The 23,816-nt window shown below is 45.4% G+C and overlaps 1 protein-coding gene across 6 annotated transcripts in view; it reads left to right on the top strand.

Moving 5' to 3' along the window:
- Positions 1-23,816, top strand: part of LOC141089038 (dual specificity protein phosphatase CDC14C-like) — a 134,668-nt gene that overhangs the window by 92,369 nt on the left and 18,483 nt on the right. For all 6 annotated transcript variants that reach the window (XM_073575302.1, XM_073575305.1, XM_073575303.1 and 3 more), the window contains exons 7-12: positions 985-1,047; positions 1,167-1,254; positions 7,360-7,590; positions 8,759-8,897; positions 9,817-9,979; positions 15,639-15,754. In XM_073575302.1, coding sequence (XP_073431403.1) covers positions 985-1,047; positions 1,167-1,254; positions 7,360-7,590; positions 8,759-8,897; positions 9,817-9,979; positions 15,639-15,754 — 800 coding nt within the window. The remainder of the gene's footprint in view (positions 1-984; positions 1,048-1,166; positions 1,255-7,359; positions 7,591-8,758; positions 8,898-9,816; positions 9,980-15,638; positions 15,755-23,816) is intronic.

The raw sequence follows: 23,816 nt of genomic DNA, 5'->3' as shown, positions 1-23,816 counted from the left end.
ACTCTAAAGGTATGTGCACACGTTGCGGATTCGTGTGCAGAATTTTCCGTGCAGAACCTGTTATATTTGGCAGAATCCGCAGGTCAAAAGCCGCACATTTTTTATGCAGACTTTCTGCAGATTTCACCTGCGTTTTTACACCTGCGGATTCTTATAATTTTCCGCAGCAAGTCAATTCTTTGTGCGGAATCTGCAGCGTTTTTACACCTATAATGAAATAGGTGTAAAAACGATGCAGAATCCGCACAAAGAATTGTCATGCTGCGGAAAACAAGCCGCTGTGTTTCCGCACGGAATTTTCCGCAGCATGTGCCCAGCGGTTTTTGTTTCCCATAGATTAACTTTGTACTGTACATCCCAGAAAAATCTGCAGCAGCAAATCCGCAACGTGTGCACATACCCTATAAGGACATATGAGGTGCCTCCACCCATCATTGTGTAGTAAGGACCCCCCCCCATCCTGGGCTCATTCCTGGTGTATATATGTCCCTTATCTTTATGTATATGTTCCTCATCCTGAAAGAAATCTTCCCCATCATGGTGTATGTCCCTCATTTTGCCATTCTTCTTTAATGCATAGAAAGATAAACTATTGTACTCGCCTTCCCTCCATTCTCCCACCACGCAGTGTCCTTTTCTGAAACCAGCAGCTGATTTCAGCTTGCAGGTAAATGGAGCGCATGACGTCACTACCGTGCGTCACCAGTCACGTGTACTCCGGTAGCATGCATTAGTGTGCACGGACCTGGAGGGTCCTCTGCACCGCAATACATTTTAGCTGGTGTTTCCCAGGACACACATCCAGGTGACATTTACCCTGGCATCGGCGGGCTTCTCTCCCGCATGGGGGGGCCCGCTCGCTACATCTGCGACCGTGACAGTTACGCCCCTGAGTATACCCACAAAAATACCCTAAAATGTCTGCTGACTGTACTCCTTTAATGTTTTCCTTGTGTTTTTAATCTAATTTCTTATATATTCTAGGCCTTACAGTATGAATTCTTTGATTTTAGCACTTTTGACCTGGAGGAATACCAGCACTATGAGGTGAGGTTTAGTAAAGAGCTTTTACCAGGATCTAGATTTTCAGTGGATCATTTTAGGATCACCTGAATCGTTTGAGGAAGACCGTTTTTGTTCATTGTTCAAATTTTTTTTTTCATCAGAGAGCTGAAAACGGAGATTTTAACTGGATTATTCCAAAGAAGTTTCTGGCTTTCAGTGGACCCCATCACAAAAGTAAAATGGATAATGGTATGTTTTAGTTCACCTTTTGTATCTGTGTTGAACATAAGATGGAGCCATTGCGAAACCCTCAATTTTTGGTGGGTGAAGCCTTACCGCGTATCATCAGTCATTACCAGTTTTTGACTATTGCTTTACTCTCTAGTCTTGCCTTTTTAGTTGCTTCATTGGGTATATATATATATATATATATATATATATATATATATATATATATATATATATATATATATATAATGTTTTTCCTACATTAATAGTACACATGAAATAAGCAACTTTGTAACCTATCTTTTTCGAGACATCTGTTTCTTCCTCCTCACAGTAAATACAGGTTTCTCAGTCCTCAGACAGGAGATGACAGCTGGGGCTTATAAAGTTCTCTGTAACTGCAGTAGAACGTCTGTCTGGCAATGGCCCCTCCCCCTCCATACAAGTTTAAAAGCACCAACTGTTCTTTCTTTTCTCAGTAATAAGAAATAATTACCTGTGAACTGAGAATGAAAGATCAGACTATGAGGAGTAAGAAGCCGATTTCTGTGATAAGATAGATTACAAAGTTTTTTTTTCATGTGTGCCATTGATTTCTTAAATAAAAATTGAAACAACGGTCACTCTTTATTTGTTCGTTCCTCCTATTTCAGATGATTTGTGCTTTCTACTGGGGGATTGTCATGCGACATGTCCACTCTGGCATTTTTTGCTTGGAAGACGTGCTGTACCTTATAATGCAAGTCAAAGACGTTCTGACAGCTTTTGGAATTTTTTTTGCCATTGTATTTGCTTAACTCCTTAATGACCCCAGCTGTTTTTGTTTTTCGCCCCCCTTCTCAGAGCCATAGCTTTTTTTATTTTTCTGTCAATATGGCCGTGTGAGTGCTTATTTTTTGCGGGACGAATTGTACTTTTGAAAGACCTCATTGGTTTTAGGATGTCGTGTACTCGTAAACGGGGAAAAAAAAAATTCCAAGTGCATTGAAATTGCAAAAAAAGTGCAATCCCACACGTGTTTTTTGTTTGACTTTTTTGCTAGGATCACTAAATGCAAAAACTGACCTTCCATTATGATTCTCCAGGTCATTACAAGTTCACAGACACCAAAATGTCTAGGTTCTTTTTGATCTAAGTGGTGACAAAAAAATCCAAGTTTGCTAAAACATTGCTCCATTTTCCGATACCCGTAGCATCTCCATCTTTCGTGATCTAGGGTCGGGTGAGGGCTTATTTTTTTGCGTGCCGAGCTGACGTTTTTAAGGATACCATTTATGTGCAGATACAATCTTTTGATCATTTTAATGCAATGTCGCGGCGACCAAAAAACGTAATTCCAGCGTCTTGATTTTTTTTTTTTTTTTCCCTGCTACGCCGTTAAGCAATCTGGTTAATCCTTTTTTTTTTTTTTTTTTTTTTTTTAATCCCCTCACGACCAATGACGCCACATAGGCGTCATGAAAACTGGTACCAATCATGACTTTAAAGCCCCCCTGACTTAGGTCACTGAAAGGTCACCCGACCCGCAGATACAGGGGGCTTTGTACTTCACCACGGTGGGCGTGGCTTCGCCCCCACATGGCTAATATCGCTATGATTGGCTGTTAAAAGTGAAACAGCCAATCAGAGCGATAGTAGTATTTAATCAATGAAAATTGATGAAATATTACAATCCAGCCATGTCCGACGCTGCTGTAGCATCGGACATGGCTGGTGACACCGATCCGACCCCCCCCCCCCCTCCCCCCGGTTAACAGGGGAGATCTGCCCCCCGCCACTGAAGGACAGCGGCTGTCATCTGCCCCCCCCCCCTTCCTTCCGATCGCCAAACTCACAGTGATCAAAATAGAATGAAAAGTAAATAAACCCCCCATTTATCACCCCCATAGGCAGGAACAACTAATAAAATAAAGAATTTATTTTTATTTTTCCATTCGGGTTGGGGCTGGAATTAGGGTTAGGGCTGGAATAAGGCTTAGGGTTGGAATTAGAGTTAGGGTTGGAATTAGGGTTAGGCTTGTGGTTAGGGTTATGGCTAGGGTTGGGATTACGGTTAGGCGTGTATTGGGGTTATGGTTAGGGATGTGTTGGGGTTAGGACTGTGGTTAGGGGTGTGTTGGGGTTAGGGTTGAAGTTAGAATTGAGGGGTTTCCACTGTTTAGGCACATCACGGGGGTCTCCAAACGCGACATGGTGCAACCATTGATTCCAGCCAATTTTGCGTTCAAAAAGTCAAACGGTGCTCCCTCCCTTCCAAGCCCCGACGTGTGCCCAAACAGTGGTTTACCCCAACATATGGGATATCAGCGTACTCAGGAAAAATTGCACCACAACTTTGGGGGTCTAATTTCTCCTGGTACCCTTGGGAAAATAAAAAAATTGGGGGCTAAAAATTTTTTTATTTTCACGTCTCTGCGTTATAAACTTCTGTGCAGCAATTGGGGGTTCAAAGTGCTCACCAGGCATCTAGATAAGTTCCTTGGGGGGTCTAGTTTCCAAAATGGGGTCACTTGTGGGGGGGTTTCTATTGTTTAGGCACATCAGGGGCTCTGCAAACGTAACAACGACCGCAGACCATTCCATCAAATTCTGCATTTCAAAACATCACTACTTCCCTTCCGAGCTCCGACGTGTACCCAAACAGTGGTCCCCACCCACATTTGTGGTACCAGCGTACTCAGGACAAACTGGAGAACAACTTTTGGGGTCCAATTTATCCTGGTACCCTTGTGAAAATAAAAAATTGCGCACTAAAAAAAATTTTGAGGAAAAAAAATATTTTTTATTTTCACGGCTCTGCGTTATAAACTTTTGTGAAGCACTTTGGAGTTCAAAGTGCTCACTATGCATCTAAATAAGTTCCTTAGGGGGTCTAGTTTCCAAAATGGGGTCATTTGTGGGGGAGCTACAATGTTTAGGTACACAGGGGCTCTCCAAAAAAGACATGGTGTCCGCTAACGATTAGAAGTAATTTGCATTTCAAAAAGTCAAATGGCGCTCCTTCCCTTCTGAACCCTGACGTGTGCCCAAACAGTGGTTCCCCCCCCACATATGGGGTACCAGCGTACTCAGGACAAACTGGACAACAACTTTTGTGGCCCAATTTCTCCTATTAGCCTTGTGAAAATTAAAAATAGCGTGCTTAAAAATCATTTTTGAAGAGAAAAAATGTTTTTATTTTCACTGCTCTGTGTTATAAACTTTTGTGAAGCACTTGGGGGTTCAAAGTGCCCACTAAACATCTAGATAAGTTCCATAAGGGGTCTAGTTTCCAAAATGGGGTCACTTGTGGGGGAGCTCCAATGTTTAGGTGCACAGGGGCTCTCCAAACGCGACATGGTGTCCGATAACGAATGGAGCTAATTTTCCATTCAAAAAGTCAAATGGTGCTCCTTCCCTTCCGGACCCTGCCGTGTGCCCAAACAGTGCTTCATGACCACATATGAGGTATCTGTGTACTCAGGAGAAATTGCTCAACACATTTTAGGATCCATTTTATCCTGTTGCCCATGTGGAAATGAAAAAACTGAGGCTAAAAGAAATTTTGTGTGGAAAAAAAGTACTTTTTTTTTTTTTTTTTTTACAGATCAATTTGTGAAGCACTTGGGGGTTCAAAAAGATCATTATGCATCTACATAAGTTCCTTGGGGGGTCTTGTTTCCAAAATGGGGTCACTTGTGGGGGAGCTCCAATGTTTAGGCACACAGGGACTCTCCAAACGCGACATGGCAACCGCTAAATATTCCAGCATATTTTCCATTCAAAAAGTCAAATGGCGCTCCTTCCCTTCTGAGCCCTGCCGTGCGCCCAAACAGTGGTTTTTGACCACATATGAGGTATCGGTGTACTCAGGAGAAATTGCCCAACAAACTTTAGGATCCAATTTATCCTGCTGCCCATGTGAAAATGAAAAAATTGATGCTAAAAGAAAATTTTTGTTGGAAAAATTAAAATGTCCATTTTTTCCTTCCACGTTGCTTTAGTTCCTGTGAAACATCTGAACGGTTAATAATCTTCTAGAATATAGTTTTGAGTAGCTTGAGGGGTGCAGTTTATTTGGAATGGTGTCACTTTTGGGTATTTTCTGCCATATAGACCCCTCAACGTGACTTCAAATGTGAGGTGGCCCCTAAAATGGTTTTGTAAATTTTGTTGTAAAAATGAGAAATCGCTGGTCAACTTTTAACCCTTATAACTTCCTAACAAAAAAAATATTTTGTTTCCAAAATTGTGCTGATGTAAATTAGACATGTGGGAAATGTTATTTAGTAACTATTTTGTGTCACATAACTCTCTGGTTTAACAGAATAAAAAATTCAAAATGTGAAAATTGCGAAATTTTCTCCAAATTTCTGATTTTTTTCACAAATAAACGCAAAAATTATCGACCTAAATTTACCACTATCGTGAAGCCCAATATGTCAGAATCGCTAGGATCCGTTGAAGCGTTCCTGAGTTATTACCTCATAAAGGGACATTGGTCAGAATTGCATAAAATGGCCTGGTCATTAAGGTCAAAATAGGCTTGGTCATGAAGGGGTTAATTTTGGCATGCTTCAATAGCCTCCATGGGAGGCTAGAAGCTGCCATAGCCTGATCGCCTCTGCTTCATATAGGCGATGAGCAGATCGCGTATATGTAGCTGAATGACTGCATTGCTATGAGCGCCGACCACCGGGTGGCACTCATAGCAATCCAGCATCAACAACCATAGAAGTCTCCAGGAGACCTCTGGTTATGCCAATGCATCGCTGACCCCTGATCACGTGACGGGAGTCAGCAGTGCGCATATTTCCGGCCCGGCGGCATGAAGCGCTTGTTAAATGCCGCTGATAGCGTTTGACAGCGGCATTTAACTAGTTAATAGGTGCAGGCGGATTGCGATTCCACGTGCGCCTATTGCAGGCACATGTCAGCTGTTCAGAACTGCTGGCATGTCCCGGCTTTGATACGGGCTCACTGCCGGAGCCCTCATCAAAGCGGGGGATCTGACCTTGGATGTACAATTACGTCCAAGGTCAGAAAGGGGTTAAATTACTGTTAGCAGTTTCTTCATTATTCAATGGAGGTATCCATGGTTATGACTAGTAACAACTAGCTGTCACTATATGAGTGGTCGTAACCATAGCTACCTAAGCTACTGCAATGTCCTCACAAGGGGTAAGTGACAATCAGAAGAACCATACTAAATTTCTAGCTGGGGGTATTTGCTAATATTATCATACCTACTACATATTGGTATATGCTCTTGAAGATGGGAATGCCCCTTTAACCTCTTCATGACATGTGCCGTGTGTATATATACAATGCATGTCGGAAGCGGGTGTGTGAAGCTGGCTCACGTAGCGAGTCAGCCCCATATCAAGTAGGCGATGGCTGTGTATTTAAAGCCAGGACCTGCCCCTAACAATCGTGGGTGAAGCATTGGTCTTCCCGCTATTGTTAACTTGTCAATCTCTGAAAGTGGCATTTAACGCTAGCTGACATTAACTTCGCCTATTGGCACACCCGTGAAGTGATCGTGGGTCGCTGATGGGTTGTCATGTTAGCCGGGGGTCAGTTAAAGAGTTTTGGCTCTGGGAAGAAGGGGAGCCAAAAATTGAAATTGGCTGCGGCGTGAAGAGGTTAGGTTCTACCAGAATGCTGAGCTCTGTATAACCCCGCCTACACCACTGCAGGGTTGCCAATTTGGCAGCTTTCTTCTTATGCACCAATATAAAGCTAATCCGTGATGGAGGAGTGGTTTCACAAAGCTCATGAATATGGAGGACTACATGGCAGCAGGTTTACTAGTCCTAATCTCCTGCTTTATAAAGCATTGGTTTTGTCAAAACTGTAGCAAGCAGCCTAGTAAGTGATACATCACTAGAATCAGGGTCTCGGTCTACATTATATTGCTCTCAGATTAGGTGGGAAAACCTGGTGACAGATTCCCTTCAAAGGCACTTACAGGTTGTTGTCCTACTGTTCTGATCACTCACTGTATGTGTTATGACAAGTATGAGATGACAGAGCAAAGTGTGAACAGTCACCTCAATGTGTGCAAAAAATTTCCACTCTATGCAACATAAACTTTTACATAGTGTGACAGTAGTCCGGATTACATACGCTGCCATCCTCTTTCAGGATACCCTCAGCATGCTCCCGAAGCCTACTTCCCATACTTCAGAGAGCACAACGTCTCTACAATCATTCGTCTGAATAAAAAATTGTACGATGCCAAGCGGTTTACAGATGCCGGTTTTGAACATCATGACTTATTCTTTGTTGATGGAAGTACACCAAGTGATGCCATAGTTAAGAAGTTCCTGAACATCTGTGAAAATGCAGAAGGTGCCATAGCTGTGCATTGCAAAGGTGAGTGCTGGTGTCTCCTATATCATACACTGCTCAAAAAAATAAAGGGAACACTTTAAACACAATATAACTCCAAGCAAATCAACTTCTGTGAAATCAAACTGTCCACTTAGGAAGCAACACTGATTGACAATCAATTTCACATGCTGTTGTGCAAATGGAATAGACAACAGATGGAAATTATTGGCAATTATTAAGAGACCCTCAATAAAGGAGTGGTTCTGCAGGTGGGGACCACAGACCACATCTCCGTACCAATGCTTTCTGGCTGAGGTTTTGGTCACTTTTGAATGTTGGTTGTGCTTTCACACTCGTGGTAGCATGAGACGGAAACCCACACAAGTGGCTCAGGTAGTACAGCTCATCCAGGATGGCACAGCAATGCGAGCTGTGGCAAGAAGGTTTGCTGTGTCTGTCAGCATAGTGTCCAGAGGCTGGAGGTGCTACCAGGAGACGTGGAGGGGACCGTTAGAGGGCAACAACCCAGCAGCAGGACCGCTACCTCTGCCTTTGTGCAAGGAGGGACAGGAGCACTGCCAGAGCCCTGCAAAATGACCTCCAGTGGGCCACAGATGGGCATGTGTCTGCACAAACTGTTAGAAACCGACTCCATGAGGATGGTCTGAGTGCCTGACGTCCACGGATGGGGTTGTGCTCGCTTTCATGTGCGGGGCTGGTCTCTGTTTTTCCTGCTCACCAGGTTCTCTCCTTACAATGCACACTGACAGTGCACTCTTTCCATCTCGTCACTTCTCCTCAGAACTAGCAAGGGAACTCGTACTGAGCATACATCAGGATTGATAACCAACACATGATCAGTAGAATAGCGACTAGCCCTGCCCCCAAAATTGGATGTCACTGATGACTCTTCATTTCAGGATAGGGACAGAGGCTGCTTTTCATTTAAGTATTTCCGCATGCGCTGGGGATTCTCAAATGAAGAGTCATCAAACAGGAGGCGGGTAAAATATAAAGCAGGGCGATTAGAGCAGGAACGGTAGAGACTTTGTAATGTATGTTAGAAAAGCTACTAGGTTATTACATTAAATAGACATTTAGGATTAAAATTAATGTTGGTTTGAGACCTTCCCTTTAATTTATACTGGCGCTGTGAGATTATAACTTTTAAGGGACTATTTTTGACCGTTTTGGTGTCACTGTTTTTCAGCTGGTCTCGGGAGGACGGGTACGCTGATAGCCTGTTACATGATGAAACATTATAGAATGAATGCCGCGGAAACCATCGCTTGGATCCGAATATGTAGGCCCGGCTCTGTGATCGGACCTCAGCAAGAGTTTCTGGTTGAGTAAGTTCACCTCCTTAATGAAATGGGAATCTGTTTTTGGTCACAATGCAGTAGATTTATGATTGTTGTAAATTTTCACAGCGTAACGCTAGACAAGATAGGTAGGAACTGTGGCAAATGTATTACTTTGGCACACACTATATTGGCTGCATAGACTACACCACATTGACATCAATGAAGAAAACAAAGAAAAACATAAATTAAAAAAAAAACCTCAGATATGCTGCAGTGAAAAATCACATTGCAAATAATGAAAAATAGCAGCCGCACTCCCACAAAGCCTGCGCTGACTATGCCAATCATGCTGTCTGCTGGTCACCACCCATAACAAGCCGCACCAACATCTGGGCAAGATGGTCTAGCGGACTCCAGTTGTGAAAGTGCAGTAACATTATATATACACTTTCCAACTAGTTGGGTTGGGTGTTCAACCCTCAGAGCAGGACTAATCTGTTTTGTGAGTGGTACTGTTTTGCTCTCATTAGCCATGTAAGCTGCTTCTTGCTATACACAGTAGTACCTATTCCATTTGGTACTCTAAATCCAGTATGTTCTTAATTCCATTTTCTTCACTTGCCAAATGGAACATTTATAAGCCGCTAGTCTCTCTGGTTTAGATCTGAATTCTTCATCCTTGTTCTTCTTCATTATCACCTTGAAAGCTTTACAAGGTCACAGCTGGGATGCGCCTCAGACAAGGTGTGTCCTTTCATGGCGGCTGCACCCTGCTGCATGTGATCACTGGCTGTGGGATACGTCTGGAGATCTCCTCTCCCATATCTCCATCACACTGTCAAGAAGATGGATACTAAATCGTGACGCGCGAACATGCTAACCGAGTGTCTTTGGCGTGCTCGATAATATGTCCAAGTCCCCGCGGCTGCTTGTTGATTGTCAACATGTTCTATATATTTTACAGAAAACAAATGAGTCTTTGGAACGAAGGCGACATTTATCGAAAAAAGAGGCGAGAACAAGAAAGTGGTAACAACGTAGCAGTAACCTTTATTCTCTCTGGGGTGGATGATATTTCACTTCATGACGATCTGGGCAAAGCTTCTGGTAAAGAAGACATTGAGCTGGTAAGTCCATGGAAAATATGCACAATCAGATGGCGTCTTCCAAATGTATACATGTAGAAATCAGCTGGGCCTTAGATATTCTCACCAAAATGCTTTTCTCATGGTCTTTTGATCCAGAAGAAAATGAGTGAATTGCATTGTGAATTCTGAAAACTCTGCTTCTAAAAAAAAAAATGCCTGTTTCAATTATTTAATTACATATACAGTGGGTTCAGAAAGTATTCAGACCCCTTTAAATTTTTTACTTTGTTTCATTGCAGCCATTTGGTAAATGCTAAAAAGTACATTTTTTTTTCTCATTAATGTACACTCTGCACCCCATCTTGACTGGAAAAAAAATGAGAAATGTAGACGTTAAAATAGAAAAACTGAAATATCACATGGTCATAAGTATTCAGACCCTTTGCTCAGACACTCATATTTAAGTCACATGCAGTCCATTTCCTTGTGATCCTCCTTGAGATGGTTCTACTCCTTCAATGGAGTCCAGCTGTGTTTAATTAAACTGCTAGGACTTGTAAAGGCACACACCTGTCTATATAAGAACTCACATGTCAGACCAAATGAGAATCATGAGGTCAAAGGAACTGGCCAAGGAGCTCAGAGACAGGATTGTGGCAAGGCACAGATCTGGCCAAGGTTACCAAAGACTTTCTGCTTTTACTCAAGGTTCCTAGGAGCACAGTGGCTTCCATAATCCTTACACTTGAAGGACTCCCAGACTATGAGAAATAAGATTTTCTGTTCTGAGACGAAGATAGAACTTTTTTTGATGATAATTCTAAGCGGTATGTGTGGAGAAAACCAGGCCCTGCTCATCACCTGCCCAACAGTGAAACGTGGTGGCAGCATCATGCTATAGGGGTGTTTTTCAGCTGAAGTGACAGGACAACTGGTTGCAATTGAAGGAAATGTGAATGCGGCCAAGTACAGAGATATCCTGGATGAAAACCTCTTCCAGAGTGCTCTGGACCTCAGACTTTGGCCAAAGGTTCACCTTCCAACAAGACAATGATCCTAAGCACACAGCTAAAATGCCACAGGAGTGGCGTCAGTATAACTATGTGACCATTCTTGACTGGTCCAGCCAGAGCGCTGACCTAAACCCAATTGAGCATCACTGGAGAGACCTGAAAAAGGCTGTCCACCAACGTTCACCATCCCACCTGATGGAACTGGCCAGGATCTGCAATCAAGAATGGCAGAGGATCCCCAAATCCAGGTGTGAAGAACTTGTGCATCATTCAATACTGAGCAGAGGGTCTGAGTACTTATGACCATGTGATATTTCAGTTTTTCTTTTTTAATAAACTTGCACAAATTTCTACTTTTTTTTTTTTTTCAGTCAAGATGGGGTGCAAGGTGTACATTAATGAGAAAAAAAAATGAACTTTTTGGATTTTACCAAATAACTGCAATGAAAGGGTGAAAAATTTAAAGGGGTCTGAATACTTTCCATACCCACTGTATCTACAGTATATCCCAAAAGTGAGTACACCCCTCACATTTTTGTAAATATTTTATATCTTTTCATGGGGCAACACTGAAGATATGACACTGATACAATAAGTAGTCAGTGCGCAGCTTATACAACAGTGTAAATTTTTTGTGCTCTCTAAATAACTCAACACACAGCCATTAATGTCTTAAACCGCTGGCAACAAAAGTAAGGTGCACACCTAAGTGAAAATGACCATATTGTGCTCAAAGTGCCAATATTTTGTGTGACCATCATTATTTTCAAGCACTTCCTTATCTCCCTTGAGCATGAAGTTCACTAGGGCTTCACAGGTTGCCACTGGTATCCTCTTCCCTCCTCCATGATGACGTCCTAGAACTGATGGATGTTGGATACCTTGTGCTCCTCCACCTTCCATTTGAGGATGCCCCATAGTTGCTCAATAGGGTTTAGGTCTGGAGACATGGTTGGTTGGTCAATAAGGAACCTTTTACCCTTAGTTTCTTTAGCAAGGCCGTGCTTGTCTAGGAGGTATGTTTGGGATCGTTATTTTGGAATACTGCCCTGTGGCCTAATTTCCAAAAGGAGGGGATCATGCTCTGCTGCAGTATGTCACGGCACATGTTGGCATTCATTGGTTCCCTCAATGAACTGTAGCTCCCCACAGCCGGCAGTACTCATGTAGCCCCAAACCATGACACTCCCACAACCATGCTTGACTGTAGGCAAGACACACTTGTCTCTGTACTCCTCACCTAGTTGCTGCCACACTGGCTTGACACCATCTGAACCAGATAAGTTTATCATGGTCTCTTCAGACCACAAGACATGGTTCCAGTAATCCATGTCGTTAGTCTGCTTGTCTTCAGCAAACTATTTGTGGGCTTTCTTTTGCATCATCTTTAGAAACAACCTCTGAATATGACGCTGAGCACGTTCACTCAACTTCTTTGACCATTGCGAGGTCTATTCTGAGTGGAACCTGTCTTATTTAAACCACTATCTGGCCTTGGTCATCATTCTGCAGCTCAGTTTCAGGGTGTTGGCAATCTTCTTACAGCCTAAGTCATCTTTAGGTAGAACAGCAATTGTATTTTCAGATCCTCAGACAGTTCTTTGCCATGAGGAGCCACGTTGAACTTCCAGTGACCAGTATGAGAGTGTGAGAGCGATAACACAAATTTTTAACCCACCTGCTCCCCATTCACATCTGAGACCTTGTAACACTAACAAGAGACATGAGTGGAAAAATGGGTAATTGGTCACAATGTGGCCATTTTCATTTAGGGGTGTACTCACTTTTGTTGCCAGCGGTTTAGACATTAATGGCTGTGTTGAGTTATTCAGAGGGCACACCAAATTTACACTGTTATACAAGCTGTACACGGACTACTTTACATTGTATCTGGTGTCATATCTTCAGTGTTGTCTCATGAAAAGATGGAATAACACAAATACAGAAATGTGAGGGATGTACTCGCTTTTGTAATATACTGTACATACACAGTACTATGGGGAACAAATGCAATTTTTAATTGAGGAAAAAAAAAATTAACACTTCCATTCTTGAAAGCATTCCTGCTCTCCAACAATTTGTCCATACACACACACATACATTCTGTGAGCACAATTATTACGCTAACTGGATTTGTGATTAATTTTATTATTGAACAGCTAAAGTGCTGTTGGTCAATCTAAAAGGTTAATAAACCTGAATATCTAATAAAGTAAGGTTCTGTCTTTCCTTAGTGCCCAGCAGGGGCATATTTATAAGATTCTCAGCACGGAAACATTTTATTAACACATCCAATTGTGGAAGTTATTATTTCAAGATCTAATAAATGTACTGTGTTCATGGGAAAAGCCCTTTTAAGGCCTTTACTTTCTGACCAAGCAGTGGAGTATTTCCATGCATGCGATGGAGCATTGTACGGCATAAAATTCTTTTTTTTTTTTTTTTTCCTTTTGAAAGATGCAGACTTTTTCCTGTACCACTGCTTGAAAAGTGTCTTCTAAAAACTGTCAGTAGATTTGGGAGTTGATGTTGAGTCCATCTGCAACCCAAAAAGATCCACTTAGCTCATCTTTAATAGCCCATAGTAGTTCCCTTCATCCACCTTGATACTGATCTGGCCATGGACCCATCCATCTGCTCCATCAGGAGTCGCTTTCATATAATCGGTCCATAAAACTTTTAGAAAAATCTGTCTTCAGGTATTTCTTGGCCCAGTCTTCGCGTTTTCACGTCAGTGTCTTGTTCAGTGGTGGTCGGGTTTCATCCTCCCTTACATTGGCCATGTCTCTGTGCAGTGAACACCTTCTACTTCTAGGCTCCAGGGAGGTTGTAATTCTGGAGTATGACAGTAGTGGGGATAATGGCTTCCTGGTCGCTTCACGTTTTTTTTACAACCCTGATGACTATTTTCAACCAAACTTCAGATGGTTCTGTGATCACACCCCAATGTTCTAGTAGAGTGCTGCATCCCTCTGGAAGACTTTTAACAATTTTTGACAGTCAGTTAATTTTACTTTTTGTCCCATTTTTCCTGAGGAAAACCAGCTGCCTAATAATAATTCTGCACACTTTGATAAAGAGTGGTGATATCTTAGGCCACCCTCTCCATCAATACACATACACATCACCTGACCTGCTTCATGTAATAAGCATCCACGTTTATACAGCATGGAGTTGGGAAATCTACATAAAATTGATGATATGGTAAAAATGCTCACTTGCCTAAGAATTGTCCATACAATGTAATAGTGTGTGTGTTGGAATTACTGTAAGGATGTGTGCACACGTCCAGAATTCCTGTGGATTTTATGCTTTTTTGATGCGTTTTTCACCGCAAAAGCGCATAAAATAAGCAAGCCATTGTATTCATTGGCATTCTGCACATGCTGTGCTAATGCTGCGTATTTTTACGCAGCAGAATTGCATCGCGGAAAAATACGCAGCATGATATTCTCACCTTCCAGCATCCCCCCACAGCATTCCCAGGCCTCAGCGATTCTCCCGCCAACTCCCGTTCCCAGTGATGCCTTGCGACAATGACCTTTGATGAAGTCGCGATCTCGCGAAACCGCTACGTCATCAAAGGTCATTGTCGCAAGGCATCGCTGGGAACGTGACTTGCCGGGAGCATCGCGAGGATCGGGGACGCCAGAAGGTGAGAAAAACACAATTTTTTTTTATTTTTAACTTTATATCTTTTTACTACTGATGCTGCATAGGCAGCCTCAATAGTAAAAAGTTGGTCACACTCGTCACACACTATGTTTGAGTGTGACCAACCTGTCAATCAGTTTTCCAAGCGATGCTCCAGATCGCTTGGAAATAGCTAGCATTCTGCAAGCTAATTATGCTTGCAAAACGCTAGTTAAAACGCGAGAATTACACATGCGGAATTCTAGCGGAATTCCCGCTGCAGAGAGTTGCGGAATTCCTGCGGCAATTCCGCAACGTGTGCACATAGCCTAAAGGTTCCCTATGTTACCTTATGCGTCTATGCCGTTGTACCCTAAGCAGACCAAAGCTTTCCATGTTTTTCGCATGTTATAGGGTTACTTATATTTCCAAGAAAAAGATCTTCTCCAAGCTAAACCTATTTGGGAAGATTTATTTGCTTTGTACTGGCAGAATCCATTGACCTTCTTATTACAAAATTGAAAGCCAGCATAAAGTTCTTTAGTATGGTGTCTGTCTGGTCCTACTATGGTCTAGTGACCCAAGCGTCATAGATATTAGAAGGGGTCAATGGACCTAAGTCATACTAAAACTTGCCATCGTAACATGAGTTGCCAAATCGTGCCGAAGCTAAGGTACATTCCGCTCATACAGAGGTGGGGGTTTTATTTTTGGTTTAGGGTTTTTTCTTTCTCTTTCATGCAGCTGTTCCATGTCAAAATCTTCATGAATAACAGCCTCGTGTTTTTTCCTCCCGATCCCTGCAGCCATTCTTCCATTCATTCAGCCGCTTGATTGTTTTGTTTTTTTTCTATGGGTTTCACTGTAAGTATTTAGTACACTTCACTTTTTTAGGAAGAATCAGGCAAAAGTTCAGGTTTAGGATTTCCGTGATGCGAACGCTCCCAGGACCCTTCTGTTACCGCTGTTGTAATGTCCATGTTCACAGTTGCTTGAGGCCCATCTTACTGCTTTTCAATAACTAATCTCCACTTTAACTTCTTCCTACACAGTACAGCGGTGATGATGATGTTGATGAAGACAATGCCATCAGCGTGACACAGGGGGATAAACTCCGGGTCTTGAAAAGTAAGAGACAGACTAGGTCGTCCTCAGCAGCTCCGCTCTCGTAAGTAATCATTTGTGAAGTCGTTGTGGTTTAGACTTTTGCCCTCAGGTTTGCTGCACCCAAAGCGTCCGACTAAATAAGCTCTTAAAGTTAAATTGTAAAGCTAAAGCTTGGACATGATTAACACCGAGCAATTACCTAGAATTCCCCCAAATTAAAGAGTAAACTTTATTTCTAAGCAGGTGACAGATTAATTGGTTATAGAGATGACCTAATTCTTTTTTTTTTTTTTTTTTTTTTTTTTTTGCTGCATTAAAGGGGTTTTCCATGGTCACAAAATTGATGGCGTATCCCTAGAATAGGTTATTTATATCTGGCCAGTCAGGAATCCACATTCGACTGTTTTTAACATAGCAATACTGTGGACAGCGCGCAGATAGACCGTGGAATGTAGACAATGGAGAGGCGGCTGCCCCTGTAAACAGCCGTAGGACAGGGGTGTCTCCCCAATCTGATACTAGTAACCTATCCTCAGGAATAAAGCCTCGTTTAGACTTGAACTTGACAGCCTTCTCTATCTACCGTATTTTACACATTATAAGACACTTTTTCCCCCAAATTTGGGGGGGAAATGGGGCTGCGTCTAATAATGCGTATATACCTTTCCTGTACCATCGCTGCAGGCTGTGATGAGGGGGTGTCCGGCGCTGCTGCCTGTGTATCCGGTGGTGCTGCTGGGGTCTCCGGTGCTGCCGGGGGCTCTGCCGACATTTCGTGAAAGGCTAGAGTCCCCTGAAGTTCCATGGTTTCCTGTGCGGTGGTCTCTGGGAAAAGGAACGCCGGTGCATGCGCAGATGGAGATCTCAGTGCTAAAATCTCATCTCCCTAGATCTTAATGCAGAGATCTCCATCTACTTGTGCGCCTTTTCAGGTTTAGTCTGAACTTTTTAATTTTTCCCTCTTTTGTCTTTTAGGTTATTTTCCATCGGGAAACAGGGTGTATTTGTCACCCTGATTTCCCATATCATGCGGCTGAGCGAGCAGTGTAGTGTCACCCACATCACAACTCTCAGTACCGCAGGCAGGACTTTTCCCTATCACCTTCCGGTGATAAGGGTTGTGGACAGGTGGCTGGTCCTTGCCGAATCCCCCTCCTCACCCCTCTCTCGGGACAGGGCTGAGAGGAAGACGGCGATCGCAGGTGTTTCAAGCCGTCTTCTGCAGGATGCGGGTACAGAAGACTCCCTTCCCCCCAGCGGCCTGCCGTTTCCCCGTGGGCCCCTGTGGTCATCCTCTTCAGGGACGTCAGGTAAGTGCCTGTACGTTCCCTCCGGCCCCGCATAAGTTCCGTGAATGGCAGAAGTTGGACCCTTGTGATTTCAGGTCCACAATTATTTGAATTTCCGCCCTCTCTGCCTGCCGCGCGCTCACGCCGCTTGCTTCTCACCGCTGGCATGGGGCTGCGGCGTCCCAGGGAGACACTGGGGATTCCTCCACTCACCACACAGCGTCACAAGCAGGGGAGGCAGACTTCCCAGGGCCACTGTCAGATCAGCTCCGTTATGTCGGCGCTGGCATGGGGCTGCGACGTCTTCACTTTCACTTTCCCTCACAGTCTCCTCATCGCTGTGCTCCCTCCTCCCTTCCTGAGCGCGCTCTTTTCAGCGCGCCTTTACTAGCCCATCACAGGGCTCCTTTTCGTTTGATATGCCAGCTTCCTCCTTCGGCCATGCCCTCTCCTTCGCTGTTAACCAGTCATGGAGCGGCCGCTAAGCTCCGCCCCCAGCCTCCAGCACAAGGATTTCCTGGTTTTCTCATTCCTTCCTGCGCTGTTTGGGGGACACTTCAGCGTTTTCTGCTGCTCACAGAATCTCGGTAGGCTCTGCTCTGAGGCAAAGATTAGCTCTCCTCGGCAGTTATTCCTTAATTCCTGCGGCCATTCAGTGCAGTTTACCTATGCCCAACCCTTCAGGGATCTCTGCTTCAGGCCCACCGCTATCTATTACGCCTGTGCGCGCTGTAAAAAGAAGTGGGCATCGGGTCAGTCGTCTCCACTCTGCCCCCCCTGCAGTCCTTCCAATATGTCAGCATCTCAGGAACACACAAAGTCCCGGGCGGAGGGCGCTCTTCCCTCCTCTCTCCCCCCGGAGTGGGCCGTTACAATGTCACAGTCTGTTTCTGACTTGACGAAAGTTTCACAGTCGCTGGTCCAGGTTTTAGAACGATTACCTCTGCTATCCTCAGCCACCTCTGCCCCGACCACCTCTCGGGGTGAGTCGTCCGCACCTGACCGCGACCTTCAGAGAGACAGACAGGGAAGGTCTTCTAGGAAGCGGGCTCTATCCACTTCGTCCTCGAGCTCGCAGGGCCCTTCCGCTCCCAGGCCTCCTTCTCCTTCCTCGGATGACAGCCTTCAGTCAGGCGATGATTCTCATTCGGAAGCTAGCTCAGAGGGGACCAGCTTTTCTAAAACGCGGGACATGGTCGATAGTCTTCTTGCAGCTATCTTCCAAACACTAAAACTTAAACAGGATGAGGCTCCAGCTCAGGAAAGCTCGGTTGTCCTTAGACGGGCCAGACCTCCGTCCCGAACCTTTCCCAATCACAACGATTTCGATACTACCTTAGCCAAACACTGGGAGCGCCCTGAGCAACGTTTCTCAGGCCGCAAGTATTTGGACGTTCTGTACCCCTTTGACGCAGAACTGCTCTCAAAGTGGTCCAAGGCTCCAGAGGTAGATCCTCCAGTTTCCCGGATAGCCTCTAAAACGGTGCTCTCTCTGCCAGACGGGGCATCGCTCAAAGATCCTACTGACAGGCAGATTGAATCTCTGGCTAAGTCTATCTTTGAGGCATCTGGCGCCTCTCTCTGCCCTATTTTCGCATCCGCCTGGGTGGCGAAGGTCATTTCCGCTTGGGCAAAAATCCTTCGCAGAGGCATTTTAGTGTCAGCTCCTCAAGACGAATTGGCAGATCTTGCAGATCAGATTAACCAGGCGGGAAAATACCTTTTGGCCGCCTCCTTGGACGCGGCCGGCTGCGTAGCAAGGGCTAACAGCAACATAGTAGCTGTACGCCGAGTCCTTTGGCTAAAGTCATGGAATGCGGACACTACTTCGAAAAAGTCACTTACTAATCTGCCATTCCATGGCTCTAGGCTCTTTGGAGCAAAGCTGGATCAGATAATTTCCGATGCCACTGGAGGCAAAAGTACTTCGCTTCCCCAGTCTCGACCAAAACGTCCCTTCAACAGAAGGGGGTTTCGACCATTCAGGCCTTTTCGTCCCTTCTCTGCCACGGAGAGAGCCACTCAACAGGATCGGCCGCCTGCCACCAGGGAGCGGGATCAGAGGAAACCTTCCTACAAACCCGCTCCTCGCTGGAGATCTAGAGGACAATATTCCAGATCTGCAGGAGCCAATTCCGGCAGATTTTCGTCTAAGTGACGGGTCACCCCCACCTGGAATTTCTTCCAGGGTGGGCGGCAGACTTTCCTTTTTCGCGGATGCTTGGCTGTCCGTTGTAGACGACGCTTGGGTCAGAGAACTCGTCGCATCCGGTTACAAAATCGAATTTGCTTCACTCCCGAACAGACGGTTTTTCCGGTCTCGGCCTCCGCGACAGCGGGCCCAGATTCCGGGTTTTCTGCAGGCCATTTCCTCCCTTCTTTCCGCCGGAGTCAATGTTCCCGTTCCCTCAGACGAACGGTTTTCCGGGTTCTACTCCAATCTTTTTGTAGTCCCGAAGAAAGACGGCTCTCTTCGTCCTATTCTGGACCTCAAATTGCTCAATCGCCACTTGAAGATTCTTCATTTCAGGATGGAGTCTCTTCGGTCGGTGATTGCTTCCATGGAGCCCGGGGAATTTCTCTGCTCGGTGGACATTCGGGATGCCTATCTGCACATTCCAATATGTGTGCAACATCAGAAGTATCTTCGATTTGCGTTTCAGGGAGACCACTTTCAGTTCACAGCTCTTCCTTTCGGCCTGGCTTCAGCGCCCCGGGTTTTCACGAAGGTGATGGCGACTGTCATGGCCATCCTTCGCTCCAGAGGGATCCTCATCATCCCTTATCTGGACGATCTTTTGATCAAGGGTTCGTCTCGCCAGGACTGTCTCCAGAGCCTTCAGATAACCCTGGACACTCTCAGCCGCCTAGGTTGGCTAGTCAACAAGGAGAAGTCCATTCTGGTCCCCACCCAGCGTCTGACCTTTCTGGGTATGGAATTCGACACGGAGCTAGCCCGTGTTTTTCTTCCAAAGGAAAAATTTACGACTCTGTCCAAGGGCATCAGGACTCTCAAGAGGCCTGCTCCCATTCCCATTCGGTTCGGCATGAAGGTCCTAGGGAAGATGGTGGCCTCCATGGAGGCAGTGCTCTTTGCGCAGTATCACCTTCGTCCTCTCCAGCTGTCTCTGCTTTCAGCCTGGGACAAGACCACGATGTCCTTGGACCGTCCTATTCGGTTTCCTCTCAGAGTGAGGCAGTCTCTCACTTGGTGGCTACGGCCAGCGTCAGTTCTCCAAGGGAGGTCCTTCCTTCCGCCTCAGTGGCAAATCATCACCACCGATGCGAGCCTCCTAGGATGGGGAGCCGTGTTCCATCAGAAAGCGGCCCAAGGACGCAGGAAGCCACAGGAGTCTCTCCTTCCAATCAATCTTTTGGAGATCAGGGCGATTTTCCTGGCCCTTCTTCACTGGCAGCCCCTCCTCTCCGGCAAGCCGGTCCGCATTCAGTCGGACAACGCCACGGCCGTGGCGTACATAAACCATCAGGGGGGCACGCGCAGCAGACAGGTAATGTCAGAAGTGGCCAAGATATTCCGCTGGGCAGAACGTTACGTTCCGGCAATCTCCGCCGTCCATATTCCAGGGGTGGAAAATTGGGCAGCCGACTTTCTGAGTCGCCAGGGCCTAGCGTCCGGCGAATGGTCCCTGCACCCCGCGGTTTTCTCTCAGATATGCGACCGCTGGGGCACCCCGGATGTCGATCTCATGGCATCTCGGATGAACCACAAGGTGCCGCAGTTCGTAGCCAGGTCCAGGGACCCTCTAGCCGTCGCATGCGACGCACTGGTGACTCCGTGGTCCCAGTTTCAACTTCCGTATCTGTTTCCGCCTCTGGCATTGATCCCTCGGGTGGTCAAAAAGATAAAATCGGAAGGCGTACCAGTGATTCTAGTTGCTCCAGATTGGCCAAGACGGCCTTGGTACGCGGAACTGGTCAACATGCTCACGGACGTTCCCTGGAGGCTTCCGGACCGTCCAGACCTTCTCTCGCAAGGCCCCCTTTACCACGAGAATTCTCAGTCTCTGAGTTTGACGGCATGGCCATTGAGACCGCAATTCTAAAGGAATCAGGTCTGTCCAGTCAGGTTATTCAAACTATGATCAGAGCCAGGAAACCAGCCTCTTCCCGCATTTACTATAGGTACTGGAAGGCTTTTTTCCGTTGGTGCGATGATAGAAGAGTCTTCCCAATGTCGTTTTCTATCCCGTCTATCCTAGGGTTTCTTCAAGCTGGGTTAGGCGCGGGTCTGTCCCTCAGTACGCTCAAGGGCCAGGTTTCCGCTCTCTCTATCCTCTTCCAAAGAGAGCTAGCTTCTCTACCACAGGTCAAGACTTTTCTACAAGGGGTTTCCCACGTGGCTCCCCCTCATCATTCGCCAATAGACCCGTGGGATCTCAACCTCGTTCTTAGCGCGCTCCAGAAGGTGCCGTTCGAGCCTCTCCAGGACATTCCTTTGTCCCTTCTCTCTTGGAAGGTCACCTTTTTGATCGCCATTTCCTCCATCAGAAGAGTTTCTGAATTGGCGGCCTTGTCATGTCGTTCCCCTTACCTCATTCTCCATCAGGACAAAGCCGTCCTCAGGCCCGTTCCTTCTTTTCTTCCAAAGGTGGTTTCCGCTTTCCATATCAATGAGGATATCGTCCTTCCTTCTTTTTGTCCGGCTCCATCTCATCCTCTTGAGAAGTCTCTCCACAAACTGGACGTTGTTAGAGCCCTGCGTGTCTATCTTGCCAGGACCTCTTCCTTTCGTCTGTCCGATTCCTTGCTAATCATCTCTGAAGGTCGCCAGAAGGGCCTTCCGGCTTCCAAATCCACGATCGCTCGCTGGATTCGTTCTACCATTCTGGAAGCGTATCGTCTTCAGGAAAAGCGGCCCCCTCCGGGAGTAAGAGCTCATTCCACCCGGGCTGTGGCGGCTTCGTGGGCTGCTCGTCACCAGGCCTCGGCCATGCAAATTTGCAAGGCTGCAACCTGGTCATCTTTGCACACCTTCACGAGGTTCTACAGGGTTCATACCCAGGCCTCGTCTGATGCTGTGGTTGGTAGGAAGGTTCTGCAGGCGGCGGTGGCTCACCGGACGACCTGAGCCTTTCGGTTACTTTCGTTCCTTTTTGCTGTTCCCACCCTTGGGACTGCTTTGGGACGTCCCATGGTATTCTGTGTCCCCCAATAAGGCGATAAAGAAAGATGGATTTTTGGTTCTTACCGTAAAATCTCTTTCTTGGAGCCTTCATTGGGGGACACAGCACCCTCCCTGTTTAAGTTGTACCGTGTTGGGTCTTAGAGTCCCTTGTTGGGTTGGTACATATGGTTCGAGTTTTTTCTCATTGCTTCTCCTACTGCTTTTTCACCAACTGAGGTGCTTGGTGCCTGTCGGTGGGTGTATACTGCCGGGGAGGAGCTAATTTTATTGTTTTTGCATAGTGTCAGCCTCCTAGCAGCAGCAGCATACACCCATGGTATTCTGTGTCCCCCAATGAAGGCTCCAAGAAAGAGATTTTACGGTAAGAACCAAAAATCCATCTTTTTATCCACAAAATTTGAGGTGCGTCTTATAATATGGGGCGTCTTATAATCCGAAAAATACGGTATATATCATATATTCCTATAAGGTTGGAGAGTTGAGGTCAGGAGACCCACAGTCATACATAGACCTCTGAATGAGGCTTCATATTGTAATCCTGGCCATCCTTCCCTCTGCACACTTCACTTTTCCACATCATATCTGTAGGTAGAGATGTTCTCACAAGGTCCTATGAAGCTAAAAATCCAAGCTGGGAAATTGGAGTAAAATTGACACCGCTGGTAGCGCCTGCAGTGTACACATGATTTCTCGTTGAATCGCTGCTTGCTTCACTATTGATCAAATCTTCACAATAAGGCCTCATTCAGACATAGGTATTTTGCATCAGTATTTGTATGCCAAAACCAGGAGTGACTCCAACACACAGAACAGGAGTCAGTCTTTCACCTAGTTTTTCTCTGCATGTTCCATTCCTGGATTTTGGCATACAAATACTGATAAAAAAAATCATTTAAGGCATTTGTTAACGTCCCCCTGGGCTATGTTCACATGTACCGTTTTTGAAGCATTCTTTTAATATACATATTAAGAGCTGCTTTTCAAAGTACTAGAAAAAGCAATGAGATTTTAGAAATCTCATGCACACAATTGTTTTTTTTTCTGACTGAATTTGAGGGCAGTGTTTCGGGGTTTATTTATGGTTTATCATTTTTTGTTTTTTATAAATCTGCAGTATGGCAATTCCCTTAAAGGAGTTTTCCCACAAACAGTAGTTCATTTTAATCACTAGATCTTGGAATAATAATTTCCACAATTGGATGTGATTAAATAAAATGTTCCTGTGCTGAGATAATCTTATAAATGTGCCCCTGCTGAGTACTGTGTAATGGCCCTTTTACATTTAGCGATGCACCAGCGATCCCAACCACAATACGACCCGGTCAGGATCGCTGGCGCATCGCTAAATGGTCGCTAGTGAGCTGCCAAACAGGCAGATCTCACAGCGATCTAGTGGATGATACTTACCTTTCAAACGTGGTGATCCTGACGTCCTCCCGCCCGCGGGAAGCGCCCGACGAGAAATGGAGCTGCGCTATCTGCGACAGACAGCGGGGGAGCCGGTCGGAGGTAAGTATCACACATAGCGATATCGCTGCAGCGTCACAAAATCGGTGACGTTATAGCGATATTGCTAGCGATATCGCTATGTGTAAAACCCCCTTAAGATTATCTCAGCACATGAGCATTTTATTTAATCGTATCCAATTGTGGAAATTATCATTCCAAGATCTATTGGTTTAAAATAT

Source organism: Dendrobates tinctorius, unplaced genomic scaffold (genome assembly GCF_039654945.1).
Source record: "Dendrobates tinctorius isolate UK_male_01 unplaced genomic scaffold, ASM3965494v1 ptg000044l, whole genome shotgun sequence".
NCBI classification, from domain to species: Eukaryota; Metazoa; Chordata; class Amphibia; order Anura; family Dendrobatidae; genus Dendrobates; species Dendrobates tinctorius.
The sequence above is the reverse complement of the archived record's forward strand: the minus strand, read 5'-3'. Positions and strand labels throughout refer to the sequence as shown.